Below are 27,522 nucleotides of genomic sequence, written 5' to 3' on the forward strand. Positions count from 1 at the left end.
AAAGGCACTTGCCTCCTCCAGCTGCCACCCAAACACCTCCTGTTGCTCCTGCTCAGGTTGGTGGCCCAACATTCACCCACTGCTGCTCTGCTACACTTCGTTCTTTCAGAGACTGACCGACCGGCTCTGTATTTGCAGCATTTTCTGTTTTTAATTTGAGTACCGCCATTCGTGAGTTTTCTTTTTATTTCCTCACTTCAATGTGTTTTTTTTATTAACAGGTATGGCCATTTCTCTGGAATAAACAGGAAGGTACAGATGACTTATTTGCCTCATGGACAACCCAAAACCTCCAGTGAAGAAGAAGGTATGGAATTTACAGTTAGATGCGTCCACCTGAGAGGGCAGACGGCACCTCTGACAGTGCAGCACTCCCTCAGTACTGCACTGGTGTCGGCCTAAATTATGTGCTCAAGTCTTTGGAGTGGGGCTTGCATCCATGACCTTTTAACACGGGGGGTAACTGGCCTACAGTATCTCACTCCAGAGACCGTTCTTCATGTGTGAGTCCAGATAATGGGTATCGGCAAACTATTCAACCCTGCGGAAGGTATCCAAGCCGACCCTATCCTCAATCAAAACCCACATCCGCGCACTTCCCAGCTGTGTGGGTCACCAGATCATGATCTGGACCAAGAATTTTGAATGATTTCTCCCTCCCCCTAGTGTACGAATGCTGAGGACAATTGCAACAACCCTAAGTAGATTAGTTAACTCCGCACAAGCCAAAGATCGAACCCAAGATCTTCTAGTTTGGACGTCTCCTTTATACACTGCCTTTACCAATTTAGTCACTGGGCGAAAGCTTTTTATCTGCCATTGATTACAGCAAATGTTGTAATGCATTAAACAAAATGCTGTTGAGTGAGGAAGTGCCGGTTTGATGCCTGGACTTGGTTATTTTACAGATTCGAGGAGGGAAGATCCGTCTCTTCTCCTGGTGTTGAAATGGGGAGGGGAGCTGACTCCAGCAGGGAGGGTACAAGCAGAGGAGCTTGGACGAGCGTTCAGATGCATGTACCCTGGAGGCCAAGGTAGGTGCATTTTAATGTAACATGGAAAGTACTGGGTGTGAATTTGATAGAGAATTTTCTTTTGTTGAACTGTTAGCTGTTTTTGATATCATTGTGATTCTGACTGAAGCCAGCGATTTTCAAACTGGGATGCCTGGGTCCCATGAGGTCAGAACGTGAAATCTGAATTGTTGAAATCACGTACTTCCGACAGGTTGACGTTCCAAGTATTGTATTTCTGTCGTCGGTGGTAACACTGTATTGCCTTTGAATTACGCACCACATGTTTTGTAAACTTTAGGATAAGGGATCCGCAGTATGTTTGAATATTTGTAGGGTGTCCCTCACACAAAGTTTGAAAACCACTGACTCAAGCCTACTGCCGATGGTAAACACATTTCACTCCACTAGAATACAGTTAAACACAAAACTCTGGGACACAATCAAAACTCACCAGTCACTGACACAACAGGCAATGCAGCAGCACCGGTAACATTACTAGCACTCCGCAGGATTAGTCTCCAGAATTCTCTGTGTAGCTGGATGTTGTACCTGGATGGCGTGTTTGGATTCTGTGCCATATGTATTGGGATGTTATACCATATACAGCTGGATGCTATATCTGGATGTTGTAGTTAGATGACACTGTGTTGCAATCGAGCAACAATTATAATAAAATTTACATTTAAAAATAAGTTCCATGGTCCAGCACTGTTTATGGTTTCTGTGGTGTGATTACACAGAGCCCCAGAGCTATGATGTGATTTGTCCTGCCTGCACTGTGGTTTATTGACACTAGAATCTTGCCCCTCACAGCAGGGATGTCCAACCTGTGGCTCTGGAGCCACATGCGACCTTCAAGCACAGGGTCTCGACCCTCACTCTCATTTGCCCTTATGTTTACTTTTGTTGGTTTGTCCTGTTTGAATTTTGTGGGCTTAGAGGCTTGGAATGGGCTGTTCTTGGTGCTGGTGCCTCATTGATGTATAAACCTTCAGTCAGAGCAACCTGAGATGGAGGCATGGTACTGGGAGCTATGGCATGTACCTATTTGGCCCACAATGTCAAAAGCTTGGACACCCCTGCCTCTCAGTTTCCAACTACAAGTACTGCAAAAATGGTAATGCATGTGGAAGGGTTTGTTTTATCTTTACCTCTATAACAGCTAAGATTATATTACCGGTACGAACTTTCCATGAGTATTTTTGCATCAAATGGGCAGACATGATAATCAAAATAAAACCCATGTGGAAATAATTATTTTTCCAGTCATTTGTACCCTATATTAGGGATGCCGTTCGCTCATTTTATTGCAGTTTCCCCACTGTGCGGCTTGATAGATATTGGATTGCTGTGTCGTCTAATTTTCTGAGACAAAATCACAAGTGCTGGAAATGCACGGCAGATCTGTCAACATCTGTAAAGAGAAAAGCATTGGATGCTGAAGTACCTCCTGTGCCTTTCCAATTATTTTGTAATGAAGGAGTTTAATTTCTGACTCCCTTTCCAAGTAAGTGCTTTGCCCCAACAGGACCATGTTGCATAAAAATCATTGTTCTCAATTCCCACAGGATTGTATTCACTTTTTGTGGTGCTCACGTTTGTTTTAGTTCTGTTGCTAGCTGGGTCGGAGTGAACCTGGCTGAATGAGTGACCTATTTTTTTATTCCAGGCTGGAACCAGTGATCTTCACAGACCTATTTTGAAATTTTCAGCTCTTGACATCATCCCAAAGCTAGAAACTTAAACTGTTTCCGCAAAGGCTGCGTTTAACTTTAAAGCACAGAGTTAATGTGAGGAGGAGCTCCTCGGCAAACCTGACTCCTGTTGCCAGTGTTATACTTCCAATCCCTGGACACCACAATTGTTTACCATGGGAAGCTATTTAAGTGTGGCAGCAAGAGGTGCTACAAATAGCCTTGATGCCGCTGGTTCCTACAGCTGGGTGCTGTTCAGTAACCTCTGCTGGAATGATATGTTGGATGTTATAATTGGGCTTGGCCGTGATGCCTCTACAGTCGAATAGCTTGCATGAAGAATGGCTGCTAGGGTGAGTTAGTGGACAGCAACCGCAGCCATGGAATTGTATTCCGGCAGGAGTAGTTACCTTCAGGGGAGAAGTGGTGGGGGGGTAGGGGGATGCTGGTGAAGCAATCTAGCTTTCAGTTTGTTCCTATGGTGGTGACTAGTAATCAGACACAATGTACGGTTTCTTCACTTATAGGTTATACTTTATATCAAAAATGACTGAGTTTAGATTAGGTCATGTACTAAATCAAATTGTCCAGGTTTGGCAGGAACATAAACCACTGGAGTATTACTGCATAAATAAACAGCACTTCAGAATATAGCCTGAGCATAAATGGAAAAGACAGGGCTGAAGCGTTTGGTTGCAATAGAGCAGATAGGAATAGAACAAACTGAAGTAAGTTTTTTTTTTTATATTCGTTCATGGGATGTGGGCGTCGCTGGCGAGGCCAGCATTTATTGCCCATCCCTAATTGCCCTTGAGAAGGTGGTGGTGAGCCGCCTTCTTGAACTGCTGCAGTCCGTGTGGTGAAGGTTCTCCCACAGTGCTGTTAGGAAGGGAGTTCCAGGATTTTGACCCAGCGACGATGAAGGAACGGCAATATATTTCCAAGTCGGGATGGTGTGTGACTTGGAGGGGAATGTGCAGGTGGTGTTGTTCCCATGTACCTGCTGCTCTTGTCCTTCTAGGTGGTAGAGGTCGTGGGTTTGGGAGGTGCTGTCGAAGAAGCCTTGGCGAGTTGCTGCAGTGCATCCTGTGGATGGTACACACTGCAGCCACAGTGCACCAGTGGTGAAGGGAATGAATGTTTAGGGTGGTGGATGGGGTGCCAATCAAGCGGGCTGCTTTGTCCTGGATGGTGTCGAGCTTCTTGAGTGTTGTTGGAGCTGCACTCATCCAAGCAAGTGGAGAGTATTCCATCACACTCCTGACTTGTGCCTTGTAGATGGTGGAAAGGCTTTGGGGAGTCAGGAGGTGAGTCACTCGCCGCAGAATACCCAGCCTCTGACCTGCTCTTGTAGCCACAGTATTTATATGGCTGGTCCAGTTAAGTTTCTGGTCAGTGGTGAACCCCAGGATGTTGATGGTGGAGGATTCGGCGATGGTAATGCTGTTGAATGTCAAGGGGAGATGGTTAGACTCTCTCTTGTTGGAGATGGTCATTGCCTGGCACTCGTCTGGCGCGAATGTTACTGGCCACTTATGAGCCCAAGCCTGGATGTTGTCCAGGTCTTGCTGCATGCGGGCTCGGACTGCTTCATTATTTGAGGGGTTGCGAATGGAACTGAAAACACTGTGCAATCATCATTTCTGATCTTATGATGGAGGGAAGGTCATTGATGAAGCAGCTGAAGATGGTTGGGCCTAGGACACTGGCCTGAGCAACTCCTGCAGCAATGTCCTGGGGTTGAGATGATTGGCCTCCAACAACCGCTACCATCTTCCTTTGTGCCAGGTATGACTCCAGCCACGGGAGAGTTTTCCCCCTGATTCCCATTGACTTCAATTTTACTCGGGCTCCTTGGTGCCACACTGTCAAATGCTGCCTTGATGTCAAGGGTGGTCACTCTCACCTCACCTCTGGATTTCAGCTCTTTTGTCCATGTTTGGACCAAGGCTGTAATGAGGTCTGGAGCCGAGTGGTCCTGGCGGAACCCAAACTGAGCATCGGTGAGCAGGTTATTGGTGAGTAAGTGCCGCTTGATAGCACTGTTGACAACACCTTCCAACACTTTGCTGATGATTGAGTGTAGACTGATGGGGCGATAATTGGCCAGATTGGATTTGTCCTGCTTTTTGAGGACAGGACATACCTGGGCAATTTTCCACATTGTCAGGTAGATGCCAGTGTTGTAGCTGTACTGGAACAGCTTGGCCTCACCCTTAAATGCCTCCCAAGACCTACTTCTTTGGAATTTCATTCACATTCTCTAATTCTTTGACCACTGGTCTGTTTTCATCTCTGTGAAGTACTTTGGGACATTTTATTATGTTAAATGTGCTATATATTGTTGATTCAGAATCTCTTTAGTTCGGGCATGAGGGGTGAATAATAATTTATTTGTCTTTCCCTCCTACCTTTACATGAATATAGATGATAACAGCACAGGTTTGAGCTGTGAATCTCCTATTGATTGTGGTAAGGGATTGATTAATTGGCTCATGTCTGAGCGTGTGATGAATTAACCCCATTTTCATCCCTCTTGCATGTCCAGCCCTGGGACCATTTAATCTGTACATCATTCTAACAATGGGTTGCAGCACACATGCAACAAACTAATTGTCACAGAGTGATTCTCAAAAGGAGTGAGCCTTTTTTTATTCTAACAGTAACAATGATATGGAAAATAATTACCCAGACTTTTTAATGCTCCTGTACTACAAGTTCCCAAGTTCTGTTCACTTCGATTTGGTAGCGTATCCGTGGCTCATGGTACTGCCGTCACCACTGGCACACGACTGCGGAAAAACGTAGGAACAGGATGTTCTTTTACTTGTACTAAATCCTCTAAGTACCTCCCTTTTGGCTTAATTTTAGGTTCCCTTGTACTGGTGGTATGTTGTCCTCTTCCTCCACTGTGAAAACAGATACAAAGTACTCCTTTAACAAGTCTAGCCTGCATCTGTCTTTAATGGGCCCAAAATCCCCTTTACCACTCTCTTTCTCTTAATATATTTCTAAAAACTTTTGCTGTTAGCTTTGATATCCCTTGCAAGTTTTTTCATATTCCTGTTTTTGCATCTCGTTACTTTCTTTGCATCCCTTCGTTGCTTTTTATAGCTCTCCCAGTCCGCTGGATTTCCACATCCCCTCGCATTTGTGTAAGCCTTTTCTTTTAGTTTGATACTGTCTCTGACCTCATTTGTTGACCATGGTTGCTTAACTACACAAGTGGAGCCTTTGCCTTTTAAGGGTATGTACTGGTTTTGTATCGTACTAAATATTTTGAATACTTCCCACTGTTTGTCGGTAGGTTTACCCATTCACAGTTCAGCCCAGTTTACTCTAGTCAACTTATTTCTCATCCATTCGATGTTTGCCTTACTTAAATTTAAAACCTTGGTTTGTGACTCTCTTCCCCCTCAAATCTAATATCAAATTCAATCATATTAAGGTCATTATTTGCAAAATGCTCTGTTACTGTCAGATTGTTAACTAATTCTGGTTTGTTGCACATTAATAAATCCAGTATGGAGGAGACAAACTCCACACTGCTGGCTGCATGCAGGACACCAGATTCATGGGTCGCAAGAGCTGCCATCGGAGGCATCGCAGAACACAAGCCTCTATCCTACTGGTCCATTCGGGACCGTCAACACTGCAAAAAGAAAAATACAGAGAGCAGCACTTGTAGATCGTGGGTCTGCACTTGAGCATCGCTCTCTCGGCACCCTAACTTACAGCATAAAAGTGTACCCTTTGACAGCCTCAGACAGAGGGTTAGATGTAAATGGGAAATGTTTTACTCAATGGCACACTCAGTCCTCCTGTCAAAAAAGGGGGGATCTGCATCACATTTGTTTGTGCTAGCCTGTAATAGGGAGCAATGTTTTTATATATGGGTTTATTATATTAAAGAGATGCATTGCACTGTGTGCTTCTGTGCTGCAGCCTGAAACTGACAAGCACATTGTAATTTCCACAGTTCCCTCTACCAAGCGACAATTAAAATTTTGAGTGACCTCAGCCTGTGTTCACTTACACTTGGACTTTGTGCTGTTAAAGGGATGCCGCTGCTCCTTAATAGAACAGTCCACTGTGCCTTACATGGCAACACTTCTGTCCTTATAACACAGTGCATCATTCAGTTTACGTTGAGGAACCTAACCAGAGATCCATCAGTAAAGGATTAAACTGGTAACGTTATTGATTTGTTTGTAATCTTTCTTCAGTACAACCTTTTCCATACCTTGATGAAGTAAATCCAGATTAGCGATGGAAAGATTCTCCAAGGATGCAGTCCCTTTAAGATGTTGTTGATATGGTTAATATTGGGATGACTCCCATATTCCCTAGCTGTATGTAACGATGGATTCCCCAGGTTGCTTTCTGGTTTGTTTTCCCCATTATCTGCATTTAGCCGTTCTTATTCCCATTGGGAACAACTGATCTTCAACTTTGGTTCTTACTGTTTCCGAATTCTACAGGGTCTTTGCAATTTCACAAACCAATATTTTAACAAAGTTTCTTCCACTTCAGGCACTGGGACTGATGGCCTTGACAGTTTGCACTGAAAATGTGTCGTACTCAAGGAAATTGTTGGCAGCTGTCCATGTCTTTGAAAAGCCTCAAAAGTTTTTGGTACTGACCAGCAGTGTCTAAAACCAGTACCTCTCTGTCTCCCCACCCTGCCCCAGAGTGCGCTGTGTCAGAGGAAGATTTTCCTTGGCTGCTGCATGCTCAGAAGTGGTTCTAGGATCTGGAGATTGGCTCAACTTTAGCCTGGGAACCTTTCTAACACTGTTCAACTTGAGTTCACTTCCCAACTCTTCTCCCCTATAGACTGGTAGCACCCAAAGAAGTGGCTCCTCTTCTCCCATGGAGGTGTGCTGTTGCTTCCTCTCCTCTCTTCCCATTGGCTTATTCTCTATCAATTCCACTTCAACAACAGGTGATAAGTAGCAGTGTCCTCTGGCCCTGGTTTATGGTCTGAGCATCTGCCTCACTGATGACACTCTGGCCGTTGGTAGGAGTTGTTACAATTCTTGTTATCCCAACTTTGAATATGCAGGTGGAAGAGCCCATCTTTGTCTCTTCCAAGAGGGCCTCTTACAAACCCTGAGGGAGCAATAAAAAGGAGAGGGAGGATATAACAGAAATCAAGATAATGGACTGCAGTTTATATCAGTGAATGAACTGAGTTTTACAGTTCAGTGAACAATGATTTATAAATGAGCTGGGCTGACAGCAATCTATAGTAAGGAACTAACCTGTGACATGAAAGCCTAATGCTGTCATCAAAGAGCATTTCTTGGTATTAAGTGGTAATATCAGGATAGCTCCCTGACCCCATCATCTAATGAGCTCATTCCAACTTAGTCCATAGAAATATCCAGAGTAAGCAACCAAAACACTATGTATTCTCTGGCATAAAAACAATAACAGAATAGAAACTAGGAGAGTATGACAGGGAAAGACCAGAGGAAATTTCCATCTTATTTTTCCCATTTTTTTTCTCCCTCTCCCCGCCCCTTCATATCTGTTCTTCTCCATGAAAAGTCTCCAGGTTTGGGCTTTAACAGGTGTGAATTAGCTGCAACTGACTCTGGTGAAATTGTAATGGACCTGTTGTCAATCAATTGATAAAATTCTGTAGTTTTAACCACACACCCGTCCCCATGTTTGCATTTTGGATAAATTGGAACTTAATCTTTAGCCTGTTAGAATGTAGATTTCACCGTGGGGGTTATCATGGGGAAGGCTGGTCGCAATTGTAGAATTCGATCTCCAAAGCAGTGATTAAAAATCCAAGAATCCTATGTAATAAAAACAGAATTTGAGTTCTTCGCCCTGCATGTGATGGTGGGCAGGATATCGCTGCCGTTATCAATGCCTGTTACAGACTCGCGCGTGCACCTGCAGGTAGTCAGGCAGGAGGGACTAGATGATTTCTGTGCTTGTCTCCCTTTAAAAAAAAATATCCTGGTGAATCCTTGATGAGAACATAAGAAAAGTTAGGCAAGAGACAAGGTAACCCAGCCCATCAAAGCTCCTCCCAATTCTCCCATTGCAGCTTCCAACTGAATTATCATCAACCCCAATGTTTTTGCCACTACTACTTAGAGCGATAAAAGGTTTAGAATGATCCATGTGTCAGCCATAGCTCAGTGGTAGCACTCTTGCCTCTGAGTCAGAAGGTCGTGGGTTCAAGTCCTGCTCGAGGGAACTGAACACAAAATCTAGATTGGCACTCCCAGTGCAGTACTGAGGGAGTGCTGCACTCTCGGAGGTGCCGTCTTTTGGATGAGACATTAAACCGAGACCCCATCTGCGCTCTCAGGTGGATGTAAAAGATCCCATGGTGTTATTTGAAGAAGAGCAGGGGAGTTCTCCCCTGTGTCCTGGCCAATATTTACCCCTCAACTGACACCACTAAAATAGATTATCTGGTCATTATCTCATTGCTGTTCGTAAATTGGCTGCTGTGTTTCCTACATTACAACAGTGACTACACTTCAAAATTACTTTATTGGCTGTAAAGCGCTTTGGGACGTCCTGAGGTCGTAAAAGGTGCCATATAAATGCAAGTTTTTCTTTGACATTGGGCCCCTGTGAGCAGTCAGAGGAACTAAGAGCATGAGTTGGAATCCAGGGTAGAATGAGATACTAAGGAGCAACTGGTCGATGGGATGATCTAAACACTGAATGAAGTGGTTTCTCGTGTTTCCTTTCCCCCAGGCGATTATGCTGGCTTTCCTGGGTGTGGCCTACTTCGTCTACACAGCACCTACAGGCACGACCTGAAGATCTACGCGTCTGATGAAGGCAGAGTGCAGATGACCGCAGCTGCCTTTGCCAAGGTACGTGGGAGAAAAGTTGTGTTCGTGTCCACACCAGTTACCCAATTTGAAATTATTTTCAGTAAAATGAGTGCTCAAGACCAAACTTTCGAGTGTGGGCAATGGAGAGTATCGGACTGGTGCTGTTCTGCCATTGGGGTTAATCCTGACAAAAGAGTGCTTGATGCCAATGCTGAGTATATGAAATGGAGAAGTGTTCCGTTTCGTGGTACCAACATCCCTGATACCTAACCCATCATCTGTCTGTGTGCGATGTTGCAGGGGCTCCTGGCGCTTGAAGGGGAGCTGACTCCGATTCTTGTGCAGATGGTGAAAAGTGCCAATATGAATGGTCTTCTGGACAGTAACAGCAACTCCCTCAGCAGCTGTCAGCACCGCGTCAAAGCGAGGCTTCACGAGATCATGCAGAAGGATCAGGATTTCACAGAGGAGGACTACACCAAGGTACCTGAGTACACGTGAACTGTGTGCCTGGACCCACTGTGGGTCAGGAGAGGATTGGGTGCGAGTCAGTGCACCTACAACTCGATGGCATCTTCTAGTTGTAAGAGCTCTGCAATATGAAAGCCAATAACTGCTGGCATCAGAGATAGTCATGGACGTGCTTGTTGCCATCACACTGCTGTGCTTTAAGATGCTGAGAGCTGGTTTCCTGTATTTCCTTTTACTTCCAAAGCTCTAAATAAGCCTTCCTTACATACTCTTCCACCTCCCTGCACCCTCATATCTTATCTCGCTGCCTCCTACTCAAACATTCTTTCCTAGGACTTCAATACTATGGAACTCCTCACATCCATTCTTCCCAAGCTTCGAGTCATCTCATTAAAACCACTTGACTTACCTTCTCTGCTGTCTCCTACCGTTATCAGCCTTGATGGTGTCCAGGTTTCTCTATAAAGTAACGTAGTGGTAGGAAAACGCGGGTGGAAGTGAACCACAGTAACGCTACAGGAATTACAAAAAAGGCATCAATCTTCAAAGTTTGGAATTCTGGCTGTCTGTTAGTCTTTATGTAAACTTGCAGATCACCTGTGGCATTGGTCATGTTGTGAGATGATGCACAGGACAGGAGTATTATAATGCTCAGTGTTCTGTTGCTGAGGTACCATTGTGTCTCTTTAAGGCCACAAGTCTAATTGTTGTTCAGTAAACAAAGCCTCAAGTCAGTCAGAGTTGAATTGTTTGGTGAGGGAGCTGTGCCCATTTGGAAATCTTAGGTTTCGGACAATAGGTAAGAGGCACCCAGCACTAAACGTGACTTGATTTCTTTGTCTTTTATTAAAACTGTTTGCATCTGGTCTATTTCCATTATTTGTTTGCAGCTGGCTCCCACTGGCAGTGCTTCTCTTATTAACTCCATGAAGTTAATTCAAAACCCAGTCAATACCTGTGATCGAGTTTACTCCTTGGTCCAGAGTCTTACCTCCCAGATTAAGAAGAGGTTAGAAGACCCCAAATCAGCAGGTAAATGTATTTTTAATGAGGGACTTTTATTGCTGGAGGGATTACTAAACAGAAAGTTGTGGAAATGCAGAAGAATGTATAGCACCTTTTACGTAGTAAAACATCCCAAGGCGCTTCACAGGAGCAGTTATCAAACAAAACTTGATACTGAGCACATAGGGAGATGTTAGGACAGGTGAACAAAAGCTTGGTCAAAGAGGTATGATTTAAGGTATGTATTAAAGGAGGAGAGAGAGGGAATTCCAGAGCTTAGGGCCTAGGCAGCTGAAGGCACGGTCGCTAATGGTGGAGTGATTAAAATCGGGGATGCGCAAGAGGCCAGAATTGGAGGAGCGCAGAGATTTTGTAGGGCCGGCGGAGATTACAGAGATGGGGAGGGGCGAGGCTGCGGAGGGATTTGAAAACAAGGATGAGAATTTTAAAATTGAGGCGTTCCCGGACCGGGAACCAATGAAGGTCAGCGAGCACAGGGTTGATGGGTGAACGGGACTTGGTGCGAGTTAGGATACGGGCAGCAGAGTTATGGATGAGCTCAAGTTTAAGGAGGGTGGAAGATGGGAGGCTCATCAGAAGAGCACTTGAACAGTCAATTCTGGAGGTAACAAAGGCATAGCTGAGGGTTTCAGCAGCAGATGGGCTGAGGCAGCGGTGGAGACAGTTCTAACAAAGTATTCCAGTTGAAACATATTGGGCATGATTTTGACCCCGAGCCGGGAAGGTGGTGGTCGAATTATGAATGGGAAACCTGGAAGTACGGGTCTCCCGGAAGTCCTTACGTTTTTGACATAAGGACGTCTTTTATTTTTTTTTGTTGTTGGTTTGTCGTCCGACTGACCGGCCTGATTGACAGGCTGGTCTCAGTCGGACGGGAGAGCAGCCAGGGAGAGGAAGTCTTCAGGTAAGTCTTTGTTTGTGTGGATGGGGGGAGGCGTGGTGGGCACGGGGGTCGTATGCATGGGGGGGAGGATTGAGTGGTCAGTTATTGGGGGGGGAGGTGTTGGGATGGGGGTCATCGTGGGGGTCCGCAATCGGTGTTGGTGGGGGGGGGGGGGGGTTGATGCTGCAGGTAGGCTTGTTGGGCCTGGGGAAAGCATTCCTGCTCCTCCCAGCCCACAAGCTGTGACAGAAAGGCACCTACCTGTTAGTCTCGGGCTTTCTCGCCTCCCTTCATGAGGCGTAAAAGAGAAGGCCCGGGAATCCCAGCCCCCTGGGGTTGAAATCGGAAACTGTGGGAAAATGGATGCCCAAAGCCTCCTTGAAAGGTTTTAAGGCCAGACCCGTCTCCTGGGAGCGGGTTGGTCGCCCGCCCCTCGACCCGCCACGGTGAAAACCGGAAATGGGTGGGTCTGAAATGGTTGCAATTTTGAATGCCTCCCCCCTCCCCCCTCCCCCCTCCCCCAACCCACCCGTTGTGTTCACTCAGTGTTAAAATCGTGCCCATTGTCTCTTTTGGATGTTGTCTAACCTGTTGTGTATTTCCAACGTTTTCTGTTTTGATTTCAGATTTCCACCATTTGCAGTTGTATTTTTTTTCTTATTTGCACTGATTATATTACTGGAGACATTTCTAAGCCTGATGCAAGGGAGCTGGATTAATATCAGCAGAGACTGTGTCATTAAACTTGAGGTGCTCCATATAGCCTCACTCACATTGTCTGGTTCACTAATTTCTTCAGCCACTCAACAGCACCCTCAGTACTGTTGAAACAAAATTAGTCATTCTATTTTAAATTGAACAATTAAGTTCTGATGAATGTGCTCGTTAAGTTAGGGTTACTATAGTACAAGCATACCACAATACTGTAAAACAGGAGTACTTGCACAGTTAGGCACCTGTGAATAAAGCAACGCAAATAAATTTTATACCATCACTTCTCATGGTTTCACTTTCCAACCCTCTGAGTGCTGACACACCTACCTCTCCTGCCAGCGCAGTAACTCCTTTTGATGTTTCAGTTGACTCGTGCTCTGCTCACAGGCAGTTTTAAGGACTCCTGTTTGGCATCAATGTTCAAATGGTTTAAACAGTGCTGGTGAGTGGAACTTCTAACATCAGATTTCTCCATGGTCAGGTAGGTGGAGAGAGGCAGAGCATCCATAGTCAGGTGGGCATAGAGAGGCACAGCACCAGGATACACACAAGTGCAGAGAGACTCAGGAATCAGGACATGCACAGGTGCAGAGAGACTCAGGAATCAGGACATGCACAGGTGCAGAGAGACTCAGGAATCAGGAAATGCACAGGTGCAGAGACTCAGGAATCAGGAAATGCACAGGTGCAGAGAGACTCAGGAATCAGGATGCAAGAAGGCAGGGAGAGGCATAATGGTTTCCTTTCTTGTGTGGTAACCCATAGCACATTAGAAAGTATTTCTGCCCAACCAAGTAATGTTTGCAGTATTTTCTTGCTGAGACTGGCACATGTGCTAATACAGCATCTGTGTTTTTATCTTTTTATCTCTACTCTTAAAAAGGGAGCCATCTGATTTTTTTTCCATAAGTGCTGATTTTGTTTCCCTCATGATGTAACTTTGTATTGTGGTCTTTCTAGATTGTAGCCTATGGAATTAAAGAAAAGTCATTTAACACGATGGCTCTTGTCGATTACAGACCTTCAGCTGTACCACAGTGAGACCCTGGAACTGATGCTGCAGCGCTGGTCAAAGCTGGAGAGAGATTTCAGGATGAAGAGTGGCCGCTACGACATCAGTAAAATCCCGGATATCTATGATTGCATTAAGTACGACGTGCAGCATAACAGTGCCTTGAAACTCGAGGACACCTTGGAACTCTTCAAGCTCTCCAAAGCCCTTGCTGACATCATTATCCCTCAGGTAGGGAATTAATTGGACAAAATGGTGCATGCTAAAGTACTGGACGTGCTATGTAGAGAGATAATGTCTCACGTCTTCCAGTGTAAAAAAAAAACAGACCTGCTCCGTGCGTGGCCTAGTAGCTGCACTTTTGTCAAATTGTGTTTGATTACGCTCCTGTGAAGCACCTTGGAGGCGTTTTCCTCCATTAAAGGTGCTATATAAGTGCAAGTTGTTGTTGTTGCTGCTGTTACACTTTGCCAACACAGTTAATTTATATACTGTATTTATTTCGTAACTGCATGGTTTGCAACTATTGTATGTATAGGCCAGTCCAATAGAAGAAATAGTCATTTCTGGTCCTGTAATACCATAAGAGATAGGAGTAGGCCATTTGGCCCCTCGAGCCTGCTCCGCCATTCAACGAGATCATGGCTGATCTGATTTTAGCCTCAACTCCACTTTCCCGCCTTTTCCCCATATCCTTTGACGCCCTTGCTGATCAAAAATTTGTCTAACTCAGCCTTGAATGTATTCAATGACTCCACAGCTTTTTGGGGTAAAGAATTCCAAAGATTCACGACCCTCTGGGAGAAGAAATTCCTCCTCATTTCCGTCTTAAACGGGCGACCCCTTATTCTGAGACTATGCCCCCTAGTTTTAGATTCCCCCATGAGGGGTAACATCCTCTCAGCATCTACTCAGAATCTTGTATGTTGTATGTTTCAATAAGAGAAGTTCCTAAGGACATGGAGAAATGTTGGGGAGAGGGTTTTGAATATGCCTGGTGATGTTATGGGACACTGGCAAGGCAGCATTTACTACCCATTAAGAGTTGCATATAGACCAGACCAAGTAGAGGAGGCAGGTTCCCTTCCCTGAAGGACATTAGTGAACCAGTTGGATCTTCATGGTATTGTGACATTTTTCTGATGCTAGCCAGCAAATTTCCAGATTATTGAATTTAATTTCACAACTTGCCATGGTGAGATTTGAACTCGCAACCTCTGGATTATCAGGAGAAACTTCTTCATCCAGTGAGTGGTGATCATGTGGAACTCGCTACCATGTGGAGTAGTTGAGGCAACTAGCAAGATGCCTTTAAGGGGGAGCTAGATAAACACGAGGGAGAAAGGAATAGAAGGATATGCTGATAGGGTGAGATGAAGTAAGATGGGAGGAGGCTTGTGTGGAGCATAAACACTGGGATAGACCAGTTGGGCCGAATGGCCCTTGTGCTGTAAATTCTAAGTAATTCTATGATCACTCATCTAATTGCTGTTTGGTGGGACGTTGCTGGTGTGGAATGGCTGCTGTGTTTGCCTACGTAAGTGACTGCATTCCAAAGTAGTTCATTGTGTGAAGTGTTTTGAGACACTTTAAAGTGAAGAGGCGCTATAAAAATGCAAGGTCCTTTTTTAAACAAAAGCAGCCTTTTTTGATTCTCTCGTACAAACTGCAGTTATGCCGTACGCCCATTAGGTGGCACCAATATCTACAATTACCAAAATCCCTGCATTTTAGTTCCAGTCCTTGGCTTCAGCCTCTGTTTGACAATCCTAAATAAACTTTGTAATTCAAATGTGTTTTCATCAAACCGGACATTCCATGAATTGAAGTCCTGCCACTGCACTGTCCATTTGAAGGTTTCGTTTCATACACTTACGCCTCACACGGGAATAGTTTAAAAAGCTTGCCCTGAATAAGGCATATTTGCATATCTGTGTATTCTGTTCTACATTCACTACACACAGAAAAGCAGAAAGCTCTCTGGCTAGTTTTTTGAATGACTTGACTCATTCACCTGCAAAAAAAAAGCCTTGCATTTATATGGCACTTCCACAAGCCTCTCCAACATCTCAATGCACTTTGCATATAATTAATTACTTTGAATTCCATTGACTGTGGAGGTGATCCCACAAATAGTAACAAGATGAATGACCAATTAGTTGGGGGGATTTTTGGTGCTGGTTGAGGAAAGAATAGCCTGAGATCTTTCTGCTTTTCAGTGTGTGTAGTGACGTGGGGTCCTTAACATCACACTGAACCAGTGGCACAAGTATCTCTGTACCATCTCATCCAAAGGTCAGCATCTCCTACAGTGCAGCACTCCCTCACCCTGTGCCGAAATGCAGCCTAGATTATGTCCTCAAGTGAAACTTAAACATACACCCTTCTGACCCCAAAAACAACTTGCATTTATATAGCACCTTTAACGTAGTAAAACGTCCCAAGGTGTTTCATAGAGGCGATTATCAGACAAAAATTGACTCCGAGCCACATAAGGAGATATTAGGACAGGTGACAAAGCTTGGTCAAAAAGGTAGGTTTGAAAGATTGTCTTAAAGAAGGAGGAGAGAGAGAGGTAGCGAGGTTTAGGGAGAGAATTTCAGAGCTTAGCTCCACTTCCAGAGCATGGTGCTACCATAGAGCCAAGCTGACACTTCAGTCTTGTGATTCTTTGCTCACTGCTTGCTGCAACAGCTTGTTTTATTTTTCTCTCAAACGGCCCTTGTGCATTTTTTCATTGTTTCAGCTGTAAAAAAAAATCAATTGATGTGTAACAATCTAGGCCACCACCAGACAATAGTGACAGGTCTATAAGTGGCTATCGCCAGAACTGTCAGGTTTCACTCAGATGGGTTTAAAAATGTCATCTGCTTTGGCGTATTTCACTCCTTCAAATAAGCACAGCCCCCATGTGTTTAAATGGGTTTGTGGGCACGCCTCACTGTTTGATCATAAATCTCTCTCCTAACATTTCCCCGATGTTGACGTATCTCGCTGTGGACAAAGCTTTAGTATGCAAGCTATGCAGGCGCTGTCTGCACGTACAGTCTGTGTTGCTTGGGCTCCACCCTCAGTATAGCAGGGGATACAAATCTGTGTGACGTTTTATTTTAAACAGTTTCATCTTTTCCTCGTTCTGCAGTATCTGAAAATTGGATCACAAAAACATTTCCACAGTGGTGTCAAATCAGTGTTTGTGACCAGCCTTGACTATATTTGTTCCTACTTGCATATAATATATCTATTGAGCCTGTCTTTGAGATACTGTAATGACTCTCCATCTATTTATCTAACTATCTATCTATCTAACAATCTTTCTATCTACATATATATATATATAAAACACAATATGTATGTGATACATATGTGCGTATAGATATTTTCGTATATTTATGAGAGATGTTACAGTTAGTGTTTGTCAAAGCCAGGCTCTCCTTGATCAATAAATAAATAAATAGCAGTGTAATCAGCAAAGGGGAACTAATTCATGCAGCGTCTGGGTTTGAGGCTGAATCCTGGCTGACAGGATATGTTTACACATCTTCCTAGCACAGGGGCAGTGTATCCATCGCCAGCTCCCAAATGGGAATATTGCAGTGAAAGTCATATTATCTGCAGCAAAAACTCCACATTTGCCAGGTTTACGTGACTGCCATTCGCTCGCTTTGTTAGAGCGTTGCAATGTGGAATTATACTCACCGTTAGTTCGGACCAGATAATCTCATTAACTCTCTTCCTCCTCACCGCCCCCCCCCCCCCCCCACCCACCCACATTCCCATATTAATAAATGAATTAATTGAAAATGGATTTATAAAACACTTGATTTGTGCAGAGTAGAATTCCCAGGAAAGATAACCGAATTAATGAGATTTTGCAGTCTCTCTTCCCCATCGGTCTTGGAATAAAAGTCCTTCTCTTTTTCCCTTGCCCCCACGCCATTCAGTATTTCTCATTTCAGAAGTCCAGGTGGTGACCTTGAGGTCTGTTTCTTGAATGAGCTGATAAACTCCTAAACAAAAAAACACCAAAAGTCTCTCTTTAACGTCCTGATCAACATCCAGTGACCCGTGCTGGAAAGTACATGTTTATGGACATTGGGTGAGATCAGGGTCAGGGAGGGCAGAAGGCGGGGGGGAGAGAGGAGTGGGGGTGGGTAGTTGATCTTTCTGCACTTGCTTTGTGTCATGTGCAGTGTGAAACATTGTTCAGGTTTCCGATGCATTCTAATGAACAGGGAACGTCAGACGTCGAGCCGTGAGCTCATCTTTGCCTTGACCCCTGTCCAGTTATGGATTTCGGAAAAGGGTGGTAATTTCAGGTGAACAGTTTCTGGTCTTGGTGTCAGTATGGTGCAGTAACCCACCCCTCAGAGCTGCACAAGAGCAGTCAGTATTCCCTCGCCAAATGTTGGACATACACAGTTTCATCAGTATCTGAAAGGACAGAGTAAGATTCTGGGTAGAGACCCTTCATCACGAAAGGTTATACCAGGGTATTGACCTGTCTTTCTCATTCAGAAGCTGACTGCCCTGCTGTGCATTTTCATTTATTTTCCTCCCCTTTTTAATTGTGTTCCAAGTGCAACTTTGACCAAACCCGTGCACGCCCCACTGCTAGTGCAGCGTGACCCTATCACAGGGACAGATGCATCCAGCATGAGTACACTGCAGCAAAACAGGTATCGCGAATGTATGGGGTGGGGAGGGGTTGTAAGGCCATAAACGTTGACTTAGAATCTGCCCAGAGTTCATATGCCGTTCTTCAAATCAGCACCTGCCTAAACCTCTCCACCTCTCTACCTCTCTCTCCTCTTTAAGACGCTCCTTAAAACCTACCTCTTTGATCAAGCTTCTGATCATGTGCCTTAATATCTCCTTATGTGGCTCGGTTTCAAAGTTTGTTTGATAACGCTCCTGTGAAGCGCCTTGGGAGGTTTTACTGCGTTAAAGGCATTGTATAAATGCAAGTTGTTGTTGAGGTGGGATTGCTTTATTGCTGAAGCAGAGCCAAGCTCAGAAGCTGCAGAATCTGTTCTACAGTAAAAAGATAGATGGCGAGAGTAGAAAGCAAAATTAAAAAAAAAACTACAAATCTGAAATAAAATCAGACGGTGCTGAAAATTCACAGCAGGTGTGTTGGCATCTGGAAAGAAAAAAGAGGTTAGTAGAATCATAGAAACTTGCAGCACAGGAGGAGGCCATTCAGCCCATCGTATCTGTGCCAGCTGTTTGGAGCAATCCAATACTAATCCGACAGCCAGGCTCTCTCCTCATAGCCCTGTAGCCGTGTAATCCAATCTTCCTTTAAAAGATGTAATGCTTCTTGCCTTAATCATTACCGATGGCAAAGTATTCCAGGTTCTAACAAACCTGAGTAAAGACATTTCTGCTAATCTCCCCCATCATTCCCTTAGTGACGGTTTTGAATTACATAGAATTTTACAGCATAGAAACAGGCCATTCGGCCCAACAAGTCTGTGCCGGTGTTTATATTCCACACGCGCTCCTCCCAACTTACTTCATCTCACCCTATCAACATATCCTTCTATTCCTTTTTCCCTTATGTAGCTTTCCCTTAAACGCCTCTATCTTTTTGCCTCAACCGTTCCATACAGTAGCGAGTTTCACATTCTCACCACTGAGTAAATTGTTGACTCCTTGTCACTGACTCCGCAATCAGAGAAAATAGTCTTTCACTATTTAGTCTGTTAAAACCCTTCATAATTTTAAAAACCTTTATTAAATCCAGCCTTGGCCTTCTCTGCTTTAGTGAAATAGTCCCAGTGTTTCGAATCTCTCCTCAGAACTGTAGTTTTCCATCACTGGCATCAACCTGGTGAATCTGCGCTGTACACTTTAATGTCCTTTCTGTGATGGGGCGGCCAGTTCTCTAACTGTGGCCTAACCATTGCCTTATACATATTTGCCATAGCTTCTTTATTCTTGTACTCTTAATACTTTGAGTGTAGACCCTTTATCAGGACCTTGGCTGCTGAGAATGCTGGGTCTGAGTGAACATCAGGTTAGCTGGACTGCCATGCTGCAAACACTCTGTCTGTTGTGCTTTCCGTAGGAATATGGTATTAACAAGGAGGAGAAGCTGGACATTGCCTATGCATACTGCCTTCCACTAATCAAGAAGATGCAGCTGGATTTACAACGGACGCATGAAGATGAATCTGTCAACAAACTACACCCACTGTAAGACAGCCATTGGAGTACGAGCCTTTGCTGCTTTCAAAGTGCCCACCCACGTGTATCTGATGAAACGATGTTCTAAATCCACCCACAGTTGAGATGGGGTGGGGGGGAGGGTTTGAAGGCCTCCGAGTCAGGGGGCTGTGGGTTTAAGTCCCACTCCCGGGACTTGAGCACAAAATCTAGGCTGACACTCCAGTGCGGTTCTGAGGAGTGCTGCAGTGTCGGAGGTGCCACCTTTCAGGTGAGATGTTAAACCGAGGCCCCGTCTGCCGTCTCAGGTGGACGTAAAAGATCCCGTGGCACTATTTCGAAGAAGAGCGGGGGAGTTCTTCCAAGTGTCCTCGTCAATATCTATCCCTAAACCAACAACACTGAAACATTATCTGATCATTATCACGTTGCTGTTTGTGGGATCTTGCTGTGTGCAAATTGGCTGCCGCATTTCCTACATTACAACAGTGACTATACTTCAAAAGGTACTTCATTGGCTGTAAAGCGCTTTGGGACATCCTGAGGTTGTGAAAGGCACTATATAAATGCAAGTTCTATTCTTCCTTTGTTGTAACACTGCTCATCCAATTTGCCTTTTTTTTCCTGCTGTTTAGCTATTCCAGAGGGGTGATGTCCCCCGGACGCCACGTTCGAACACGGTTATATTTTACGAGTGAAAGCCACGTCCATTCCTTGCTGAGCTTTTTTCGTTATGGGGGTCTCTTGGGCGTAAGTAGAAGTTTTACTTTCACAAGAACTGGTTTTCCTCAGTCAATGCTCCTCACATCGTGCGAAATTTGAGAGGGAAAATGTATTTTTGATTCATTGAGGCCCCTCCCCTCCATGTGTGAATAACCCCCACCCCCACTCTCAACCGATCAGAGAATATTCTTCAATCATTTCTAGTATGAATTAATGGACTTTCCTCTCTGATTATAGGAGCTAAAGGATCAGCAGTGGAAGAGAGCCATGGACTATCTCGGGGCTGTCTCGGAACTGAACTATATGACTCAGATCGTTATTATGCTGTACGAGGATAACAATAAGGTAGAGTCTTTGAAAACATCCCCTTTTTAGATGGATTTAGTGCAGTGAAATTCTGTGTAATGGAAGTGAACAGGAAGAGGTTAAGTAAACCACTTGCCTTTGCAGGTGTGACTTTTCCCTTCCTTTCCTGAAGGCACCATTGCCTCTGGGATACAGTTTCTCCAGCCTCACCAACACTTCAGCTCCTTCCCCGAGTAGCCATCTTCAGACACTAGCCTGAACAGTGGGCATCTGCAGGCTATTCAACCGCAAAAGGGCGTCACAGACAAGATCCAATCTAGTGCTCATCTGTGCACTTACCGGCTGTGGTCACTGCATACTAATCGGGAGCAGGAACCCCGGCTGATTTCCCCTCGCACCCCCCCCCCCCCCCCCCCCAACTGAGCGGAGACCAATGCCTCAATTGCCGTGAATTGAGGAACTAACTCACCACAGACCAGGGATTCAACCCGAGTCTTTCTGGTCCGTATGTCACAATTGGTCACTGCTGTAGCCAACTGAAATATTTTAGTTGTTAATCAGGAAAGGTTCATATATCTGTAATGCTAAATAATAGTCAGAATTTGGACTTACTGTATTGACGGTGAGATACGAATGAAGCTTATGAGACTGACTGAATTTTGTGTGTGTTTCCTGACTGATCAATCTGACTAAATAACGTGGAGATGCCGGTGATGGACTGGGGTTGACAATTGTAAACAATTTTACAACGCCAAGTTATAGTCCAGCAATTTTATTTTAAATTCACAAGCTTTCGGAGGCTTCCTCCTTCCTCAGGTGAACGTTTGTTGGAAAATGAGGAAGGAGGAAGCCTCCGAAAGTTTGTGAATTTAAAATAAAATTGCTGGACTATAACTTGGTGTTGTAAAATTGTTTACAATTGACTAAATAACAGCAGTGACTATACTTCAGAAAAGTAATCTATTGGTTGTAAACCGCTTTAGAATCATACAGCACAGAAGGAGGCCGTTCTGCCCATCGTGCCTGTGCCGGCTCTTTGAAAGAGCTATCCAATTAGTCCCGCTCCTCTACTCTTTCCCCATAGCCCTGAAAATTTCTCCTTTTGAAGTATTTATCCAATTCCCTTGAAAGTCATTATTGAATCTGCTTCCACCACCCTTTCAGGCAGTGCATTCCAGATCATAACAACTTGCTGCATAAAAAGAAATTCTCCTCATTTCCCCCCTGGATTTTTTGCCAGTTATCTTATGGATATTCCGTAGATGTGAAAGGCACTATATAAATGCAAGTTTATTCTTGCCCCTCTCTGCTCCTTCCAAAGCCTCCTAAAAATGTACCACTTTTGCCCTGCGTTTACCTCGACCAGCTTCTTGCCCTGTTTCCTGTTCGATATCCACCTCTCCCCTGAAAAGTACCCGGGGATGTTTTTTATTATATGAAAAGCATTGTATAAATGCAAGTTGCTGAAACTGCAGAGAAAATAAAATTCAATTTTTTTTTTCAGTTCAGTACATTGGAGAGAGAGAGAGAGAGAGAGAGAGAGAGAGAGAAAGCTTTAGGTTTTATATTGAATAAAATAAATGCCTGAAATGAATGTTTATTTGCCAGGGTGCAGTTTTGCTAGCAGTTGTGAGTTTGAAATCTTTACAGTGCAGAGAGAAGCAGTTTATTGTGTTCTGTATGTAATTGGAGCCTTTTCTAATATACTGCCTGAAGCAGAGATCAGCAATGAAGAACTTCAGGTGTGCTGTACCAGAGCGGATGAAACTGGTACGCCTGAAGGACTGGATTTAATGATTTCAGTCTTAAAGCCATTGAACTTTATTCTTGGCACAGTATACCTGGGCATTCTTTATTGTTTAACTTGTCACCTCAATAACTTTAAACACTTGACCCCTGAATCCAGAGCAAATTTCATAAATCAGCCATCGGATTCATTTTGAAAATGATGATGCCGAGAGCAATCAAAGTATCTGATTAGTCCACTTGGAAAAGGTCATTTTCTCCTCATCAAATTCTTAGTGTACCGTGTTCATGAGGACATTGGGACATATGGGGGAAGGGGATAGTCAAGTATGAGTAGTGATGCCTCAGGGGAACCGTGATATCCTGGAGTTTGCTTGGTTGCCTTAGGGAGTCGAGGAGGAATTTCCCACAGAGCTCTTCCTGAAATTGGCCACAGGTTTTTCCTCCCTTTTTGTTTTTGCCTTCCCCAGGAGTTAGCATCACCAGCGGTTAGGGAGGATGGGGCATGACTTGCACCATCTATCAAAAGGGTGAGCACAGATGGGTCTTTCTCCACCCGTTTCTTATATATCGCTTAACAACCTTCTTACAGCCCCCCCTTCTCTTAAAGCCGCACAGACAGTATTAAAGGAGGGAACCCTCCAGTGTATAGAATCATACAGCTCAGGAGGAGGCCATTCAGCCCATCGTGCCTGTGCCGGCTCTTTGAATGAGCTATCCAATTAGATTCAGTCCCCCTGCTCTTTCCCCATAGCCCTGCAAAATTTTCCTTTTCAAGTATATATCAAATTGCCTTTTGAAAGTTGCTATTGAATCTGCTTCCACCGCCCTTTCAGGCAGTGCATTCCAGATCATCATAACTCGCTGTGTAAAAACATTTCTCCCCACCTCCACCCTGGATTTTTTGCCAATTATCTTAAATCTGTGCCCTCTGGTTACTGACCCTCCTGCCTATCTATCAATACCCCTCGGAATTTTGAAAACCTCTATTAAATCTCCCCTTAACCTTCTCCGCTCTAAGGACAACAATCCCAGCTTCTCCATTCTCTCCACATAACTGAATCCCTCATCCCTGGCACCATTCTAGTAAATCTCCTCTGTACCCTCTCGAAGGCCTTGACACCCTTCCTAAAGTGTGGTGCCCAGAATTGGACACAATTGGACTCCAGCTGGGGCCTTACCTGCGATTTATAAAAGTGTAGCATAACTTCCTTGCTTTTGTACTCTATGCCTCTATTAATAAAGCACCATATCCCATATGCTTTATCAATTTGATTAATACTCTTTTACCTGTGATATATGCAATGTAATTTTTAGAGTGTTTTGCTGTTTTTTTATCAGGACCCTTCTTCTGAAGAGCGATTCCACGTGGAACTCCACTTCAGCCCAGGGGCCAAAGGTTGCGACGAAGATGAAAACGCCCCCACAGGGTCCGGGTTTCGGCCTGCATCATCTGAGGTAACTCCAGTTTGGGGTCCCTTGGGTAATGTTCTACCGTCAATAACATAGCTGACTGTGTTCACATAATCCTTTTATTAACTACAATAAAATAGACCTTTTTTTTGCCGAAACATCTTGTTGCTTCAAACATATAGCTGCTTCTCTTTCAAACGTAGGTGTAAACACTTCAATAAAATAACATTCAAATTCTCGCACAAAGAGAACTTTTTTGTGTTGTGCTTATGATAATGAATTGTCTTGAGATTTAGCTTGGTACGTGCTTCGATTCTGCCACAGGGGGTTAAAAATCAGCTTCACTCTCAGAAAAATGTTCCGGCTCATTTTGATACCATTGGTGCCGGGCAGATGCCCCAGGGAGGTGAGATTTGAACAGATTTTTTTAATTTACCGGATCCTGTTCACTTTTTTGAAGGTATTTCTCATTTTTCAAATGAGTGTCTGTCTGTATCCTTTGAAGAGAGATAGTCAGGCCAGATAGCTTCTATAAAGGGTGAATAAAAAGGACAAGAACTGCTAAGTAAGAATATTACTTGTGTCATAGTTTCTTCTTTTAGTTTAGCACAGCAGTTGAAAACTTTTATTATTTTCTACTACACAACGAATTATGTAAGCTTAATAATTACTGTAAAAATACATGCTGTTACTGCTGTTATTTGTTTATTCTTTTACTGTTTAATAAATTTGTTTGGCAGGTAAAGCCTAAGTCAAAGTCTAGGGTAGTGTTAATCTGCAGCCTTCTGAAGATGAGACGGATCATGTGATAAAACCAGTGGCTGAAATAAATTGAAGAAGCTCTCTGTGCGTTCCCTGGACACACTACAACGTTACCTAGATATACGGCCGAGTGAAGACACTCTCTAGGAAGTGGGAGCCAAGGCTCACCTATGAGACTAGTCTGAAACATAAAAGCCACAGAGAAGAGTTTTTTTTTAAAAAAGTGAAGAAATCCCCAAATTATAACAGCGCTTATTTCCTCCTTAGAATGAAGGTGGGTCCAAGACTGATCAGGGCAGCATGGAGGACCTTTCTGAGAATCGGGGAAGTGATGATGCAGACGGGTTTCTTCCAGCCTTGCCTCAGCCAGCAGAGCCCTTCCACATTCACAGGAAGTCTGCCCTGACCAAGGCCAGGAAAATGGGCTCCATGGAGGTAAATAACAGAGCGATTGGAGTACACTCATGCACCTGTTCACATTTAGTGCACGTCTAGAATTACTTCTCTGCTCGAAGGAGAACATTCCCAGCTTCCCTAGCCTCTTGACATAACTGAAGTCCCTCACCCCTGGTACCACTCTAGTAAAACTCCTCTGCACCCTCTCCGAGGCCTTGACATCCTTTCTCAAGTGTGGTGCCAAGAATTGAACATACTACTCCAGCTCAGGCTGGAAGAGTCCAGTGCAAATTATTCACAGATCAACCCCACTCACTTTCAAATAATATAACTTAATTCCTTCTCTCTTTCCAGAAACATGCCTAATTGTCTCTTGAGGCCATTGATACCGTTCACTTCAATGTCCTTCCCTGGTCACTTATTCCATGACTCAATTACATTTTAGCTGAAAAAGCCCATGCCTTTTTACTCTTAAGAATACATTTTTAACATCTGTTCCCCAATATTTGAACCCTTCACCGCAGTGAACTATTTGTAGGATCAATTCTGGTCAATTCTCTTCATAATTTAAAAAAAATTCATTCTTGAATTGTGGTTTTCTCTAGCAAGACTAGCATTTATTGCCCATCCCTAGTTGCCTTGAGAAAGTGGTGATGGTGAGCTTTATTCTTAATCTTTGTAGTGGCTTGTTAGGCCACTTCAGAGGGTAGTTAAGTTCAGAGGACTGGAGTCAGAGGCCAGACCGGGTAAGGATGGCGGATTTCCTTCCCTAAAGGATATTAGTGAACCAGTTGGGTTTTTATGACCGCCTCATGGTCACTTTTACACATTCTTTTAAAAACTGATCTCAAATTCTTGAACTGCCCTGGTAGGATTTGAACTCGCGCTGTCTGGATTATTAGTCCAGCCTCTGGATTGCTAGTCCAATAACATAACTACTACACCACCGTGCCTTCTAATCTGAAAACCTGTTAGCTTTCCATATGACTGCTCCTATCCAAAGAAAGCAAGCCAAGTTCCTTGACTTTTGCTCATTAGATTCGACGTTAAATCAAAATCCACATCAATAATCTTATAAACAGATGGCTCAATGATTTACACATTGATTTAGATCTTCATTTGCAATTCTAAACTACAGAGACAGTTTATTTACTACTTTTTATGCTGTCCTTATAATTTATTTCTTTTACAAATATATAGATTAAACACTCAACATCTGAAGACTAACATTAACAGTTTAATTTATAAATAAAATGATCTCATTAATAACTCTTCCACCAAATATTCATTAGCAGATGTCTTTTTTTGCATTATATTTTAATTCACCGAGTTATTTTTCCTAATACAGACCCATTAAAGTTATGATTCTTCAATTAAAATATAAAATTGCAATATTTAGATTTAATTCTTCAGAGAACTTTAAAGAGATCTGATTATCATTTCCTTGCAGTGTCACTTATTCCACTGACACAAGGTAGATATGGGGTTGTAGCCAAAATAATTGACTCATTTGGTCTCAACTATTTTTATATACTTTTACATATACACTGTTGATAGCTCAGTTGATAGCACTCTTGCCTGAGTCAGAAAGTCTTGGGTTCAAGCCCCACTCCAAGATTTGAATGTATAATCTAACCCGACACTTTAGTGCAGTACTGAAAGAGTGCTGCTTTGTTGGAAGCGGCTCCCTTTGGGTGAGATGTTAAACTGAGGCCCTGTCTGCCTGTTACAGTGGCACTTAAAGATCCCGTGGCACGGTTTGAAAAGGAACAGGCAATTAGAATCAGGAGAAGACCATCAGTCCAATGCACTTGTGCCAGACATCTCCCAGTGTCCTGACCAACATTCCTCCCTCAGTCAATATCACCAAACATAGATTGGTCATTGATCTCATGGACGCTGCTGATGCAGAATGGTTTCCGAGTTTGCCTACATAACTGTCATTGTGCTTCAAAAGTAATTTGTTGTATATGAAGATATTTGACATTGAAGATGCTATGTAAATGAAAGTCTTGTATATCATTGTCCTTGAGGAAATGCTAGAGGACATTGCTATTCAAGAGTAGATGCCAGGGATGGTGATACAGGCAGTGTGAGGGGCAGAGTGGTTAGCAGATGTGGACTTCAAGGTTGTGTAATTTCACATTAAGATTGAAGCACCCCATGGTAAAGTATTTAAAAGGAAGGGCAAGCCAATGGGGATTGCTTTTTGTTCAAAATACTCTCCCATTTTGTACTGAAAAATAAAGTTAGGAAAGATATGTGGCATAGCCAGTCAGCAACCTGGTTTACTGAGGTCAGATAATTCTAGATCGGTTCTCTGGTTTAAAGTCGCAACTCTGATTGTTCTTAGCGGAGCCATTGCAGGAGCAGA

At 43.8% G+C, this 27,522-nt stretch overlaps 1 protein-coding gene across 6 annotated transcripts in view; it reads left to right on the top strand.

The window, feature by feature from the left end:
• The window catches only part of ppip5k1a (diphosphoinositol pentakisphosphate kinase 1a), a 128,876-nt gene that overhangs the window by 51,436 nt on the left and 49,918 nt on the right, over window positions 1-27,522 (top strand). For all 6 annotated transcript variants that reach the window (XM_067973491.1, XM_067973493.1, XM_067973494.1 and 3 more), the window contains exons 14-24: window positions 222-307; window positions 909-1,034; window positions 9,443-9,564; window positions 9,826-10,008; window positions 10,887-11,028; window positions 13,639-13,862; window positions 19,705-19,832; window positions 20,438-20,552; window positions 20,763-20,870; window positions 23,919-24,035; window positions 25,020-25,187. In XM_067973491.1, the coding sequence (XP_067829592.1) occupies window positions 222-307; window positions 909-1,034; window positions 9,443-9,564; window positions 9,826-10,008; window positions 10,887-11,028; window positions 13,639-13,862; window positions 19,705-19,832; window positions 20,438-20,552; window positions 20,763-20,870; window positions 23,919-24,035; window positions 25,020-25,187 (1,519 nt within the window). The remainder of the gene's footprint in view (window positions 1-221; window positions 308-908; window positions 1,035-9,442; window positions 9,565-9,825; window positions 10,009-10,886; window positions 11,029-13,638; window positions 13,863-19,704; window positions 19,833-20,437; window positions 20,553-20,762; window positions 20,871-23,918; window positions 24,036-25,019; window positions 25,188-27,522) is intronic.

The sequence above is a fragment of the Heptranchias perlo genome, chromosome 38 (genome assembly GCF_035084215.1).
Source record: "Heptranchias perlo isolate sHepPer1 chromosome 38, sHepPer1.hap1, whole genome shotgun sequence".
NCBI classification, from domain to species: Eukaryota; Metazoa; Chordata; class Chondrichthyes; order Hexanchiformes; family Hexanchidae; genus Heptranchias; species Heptranchias perlo.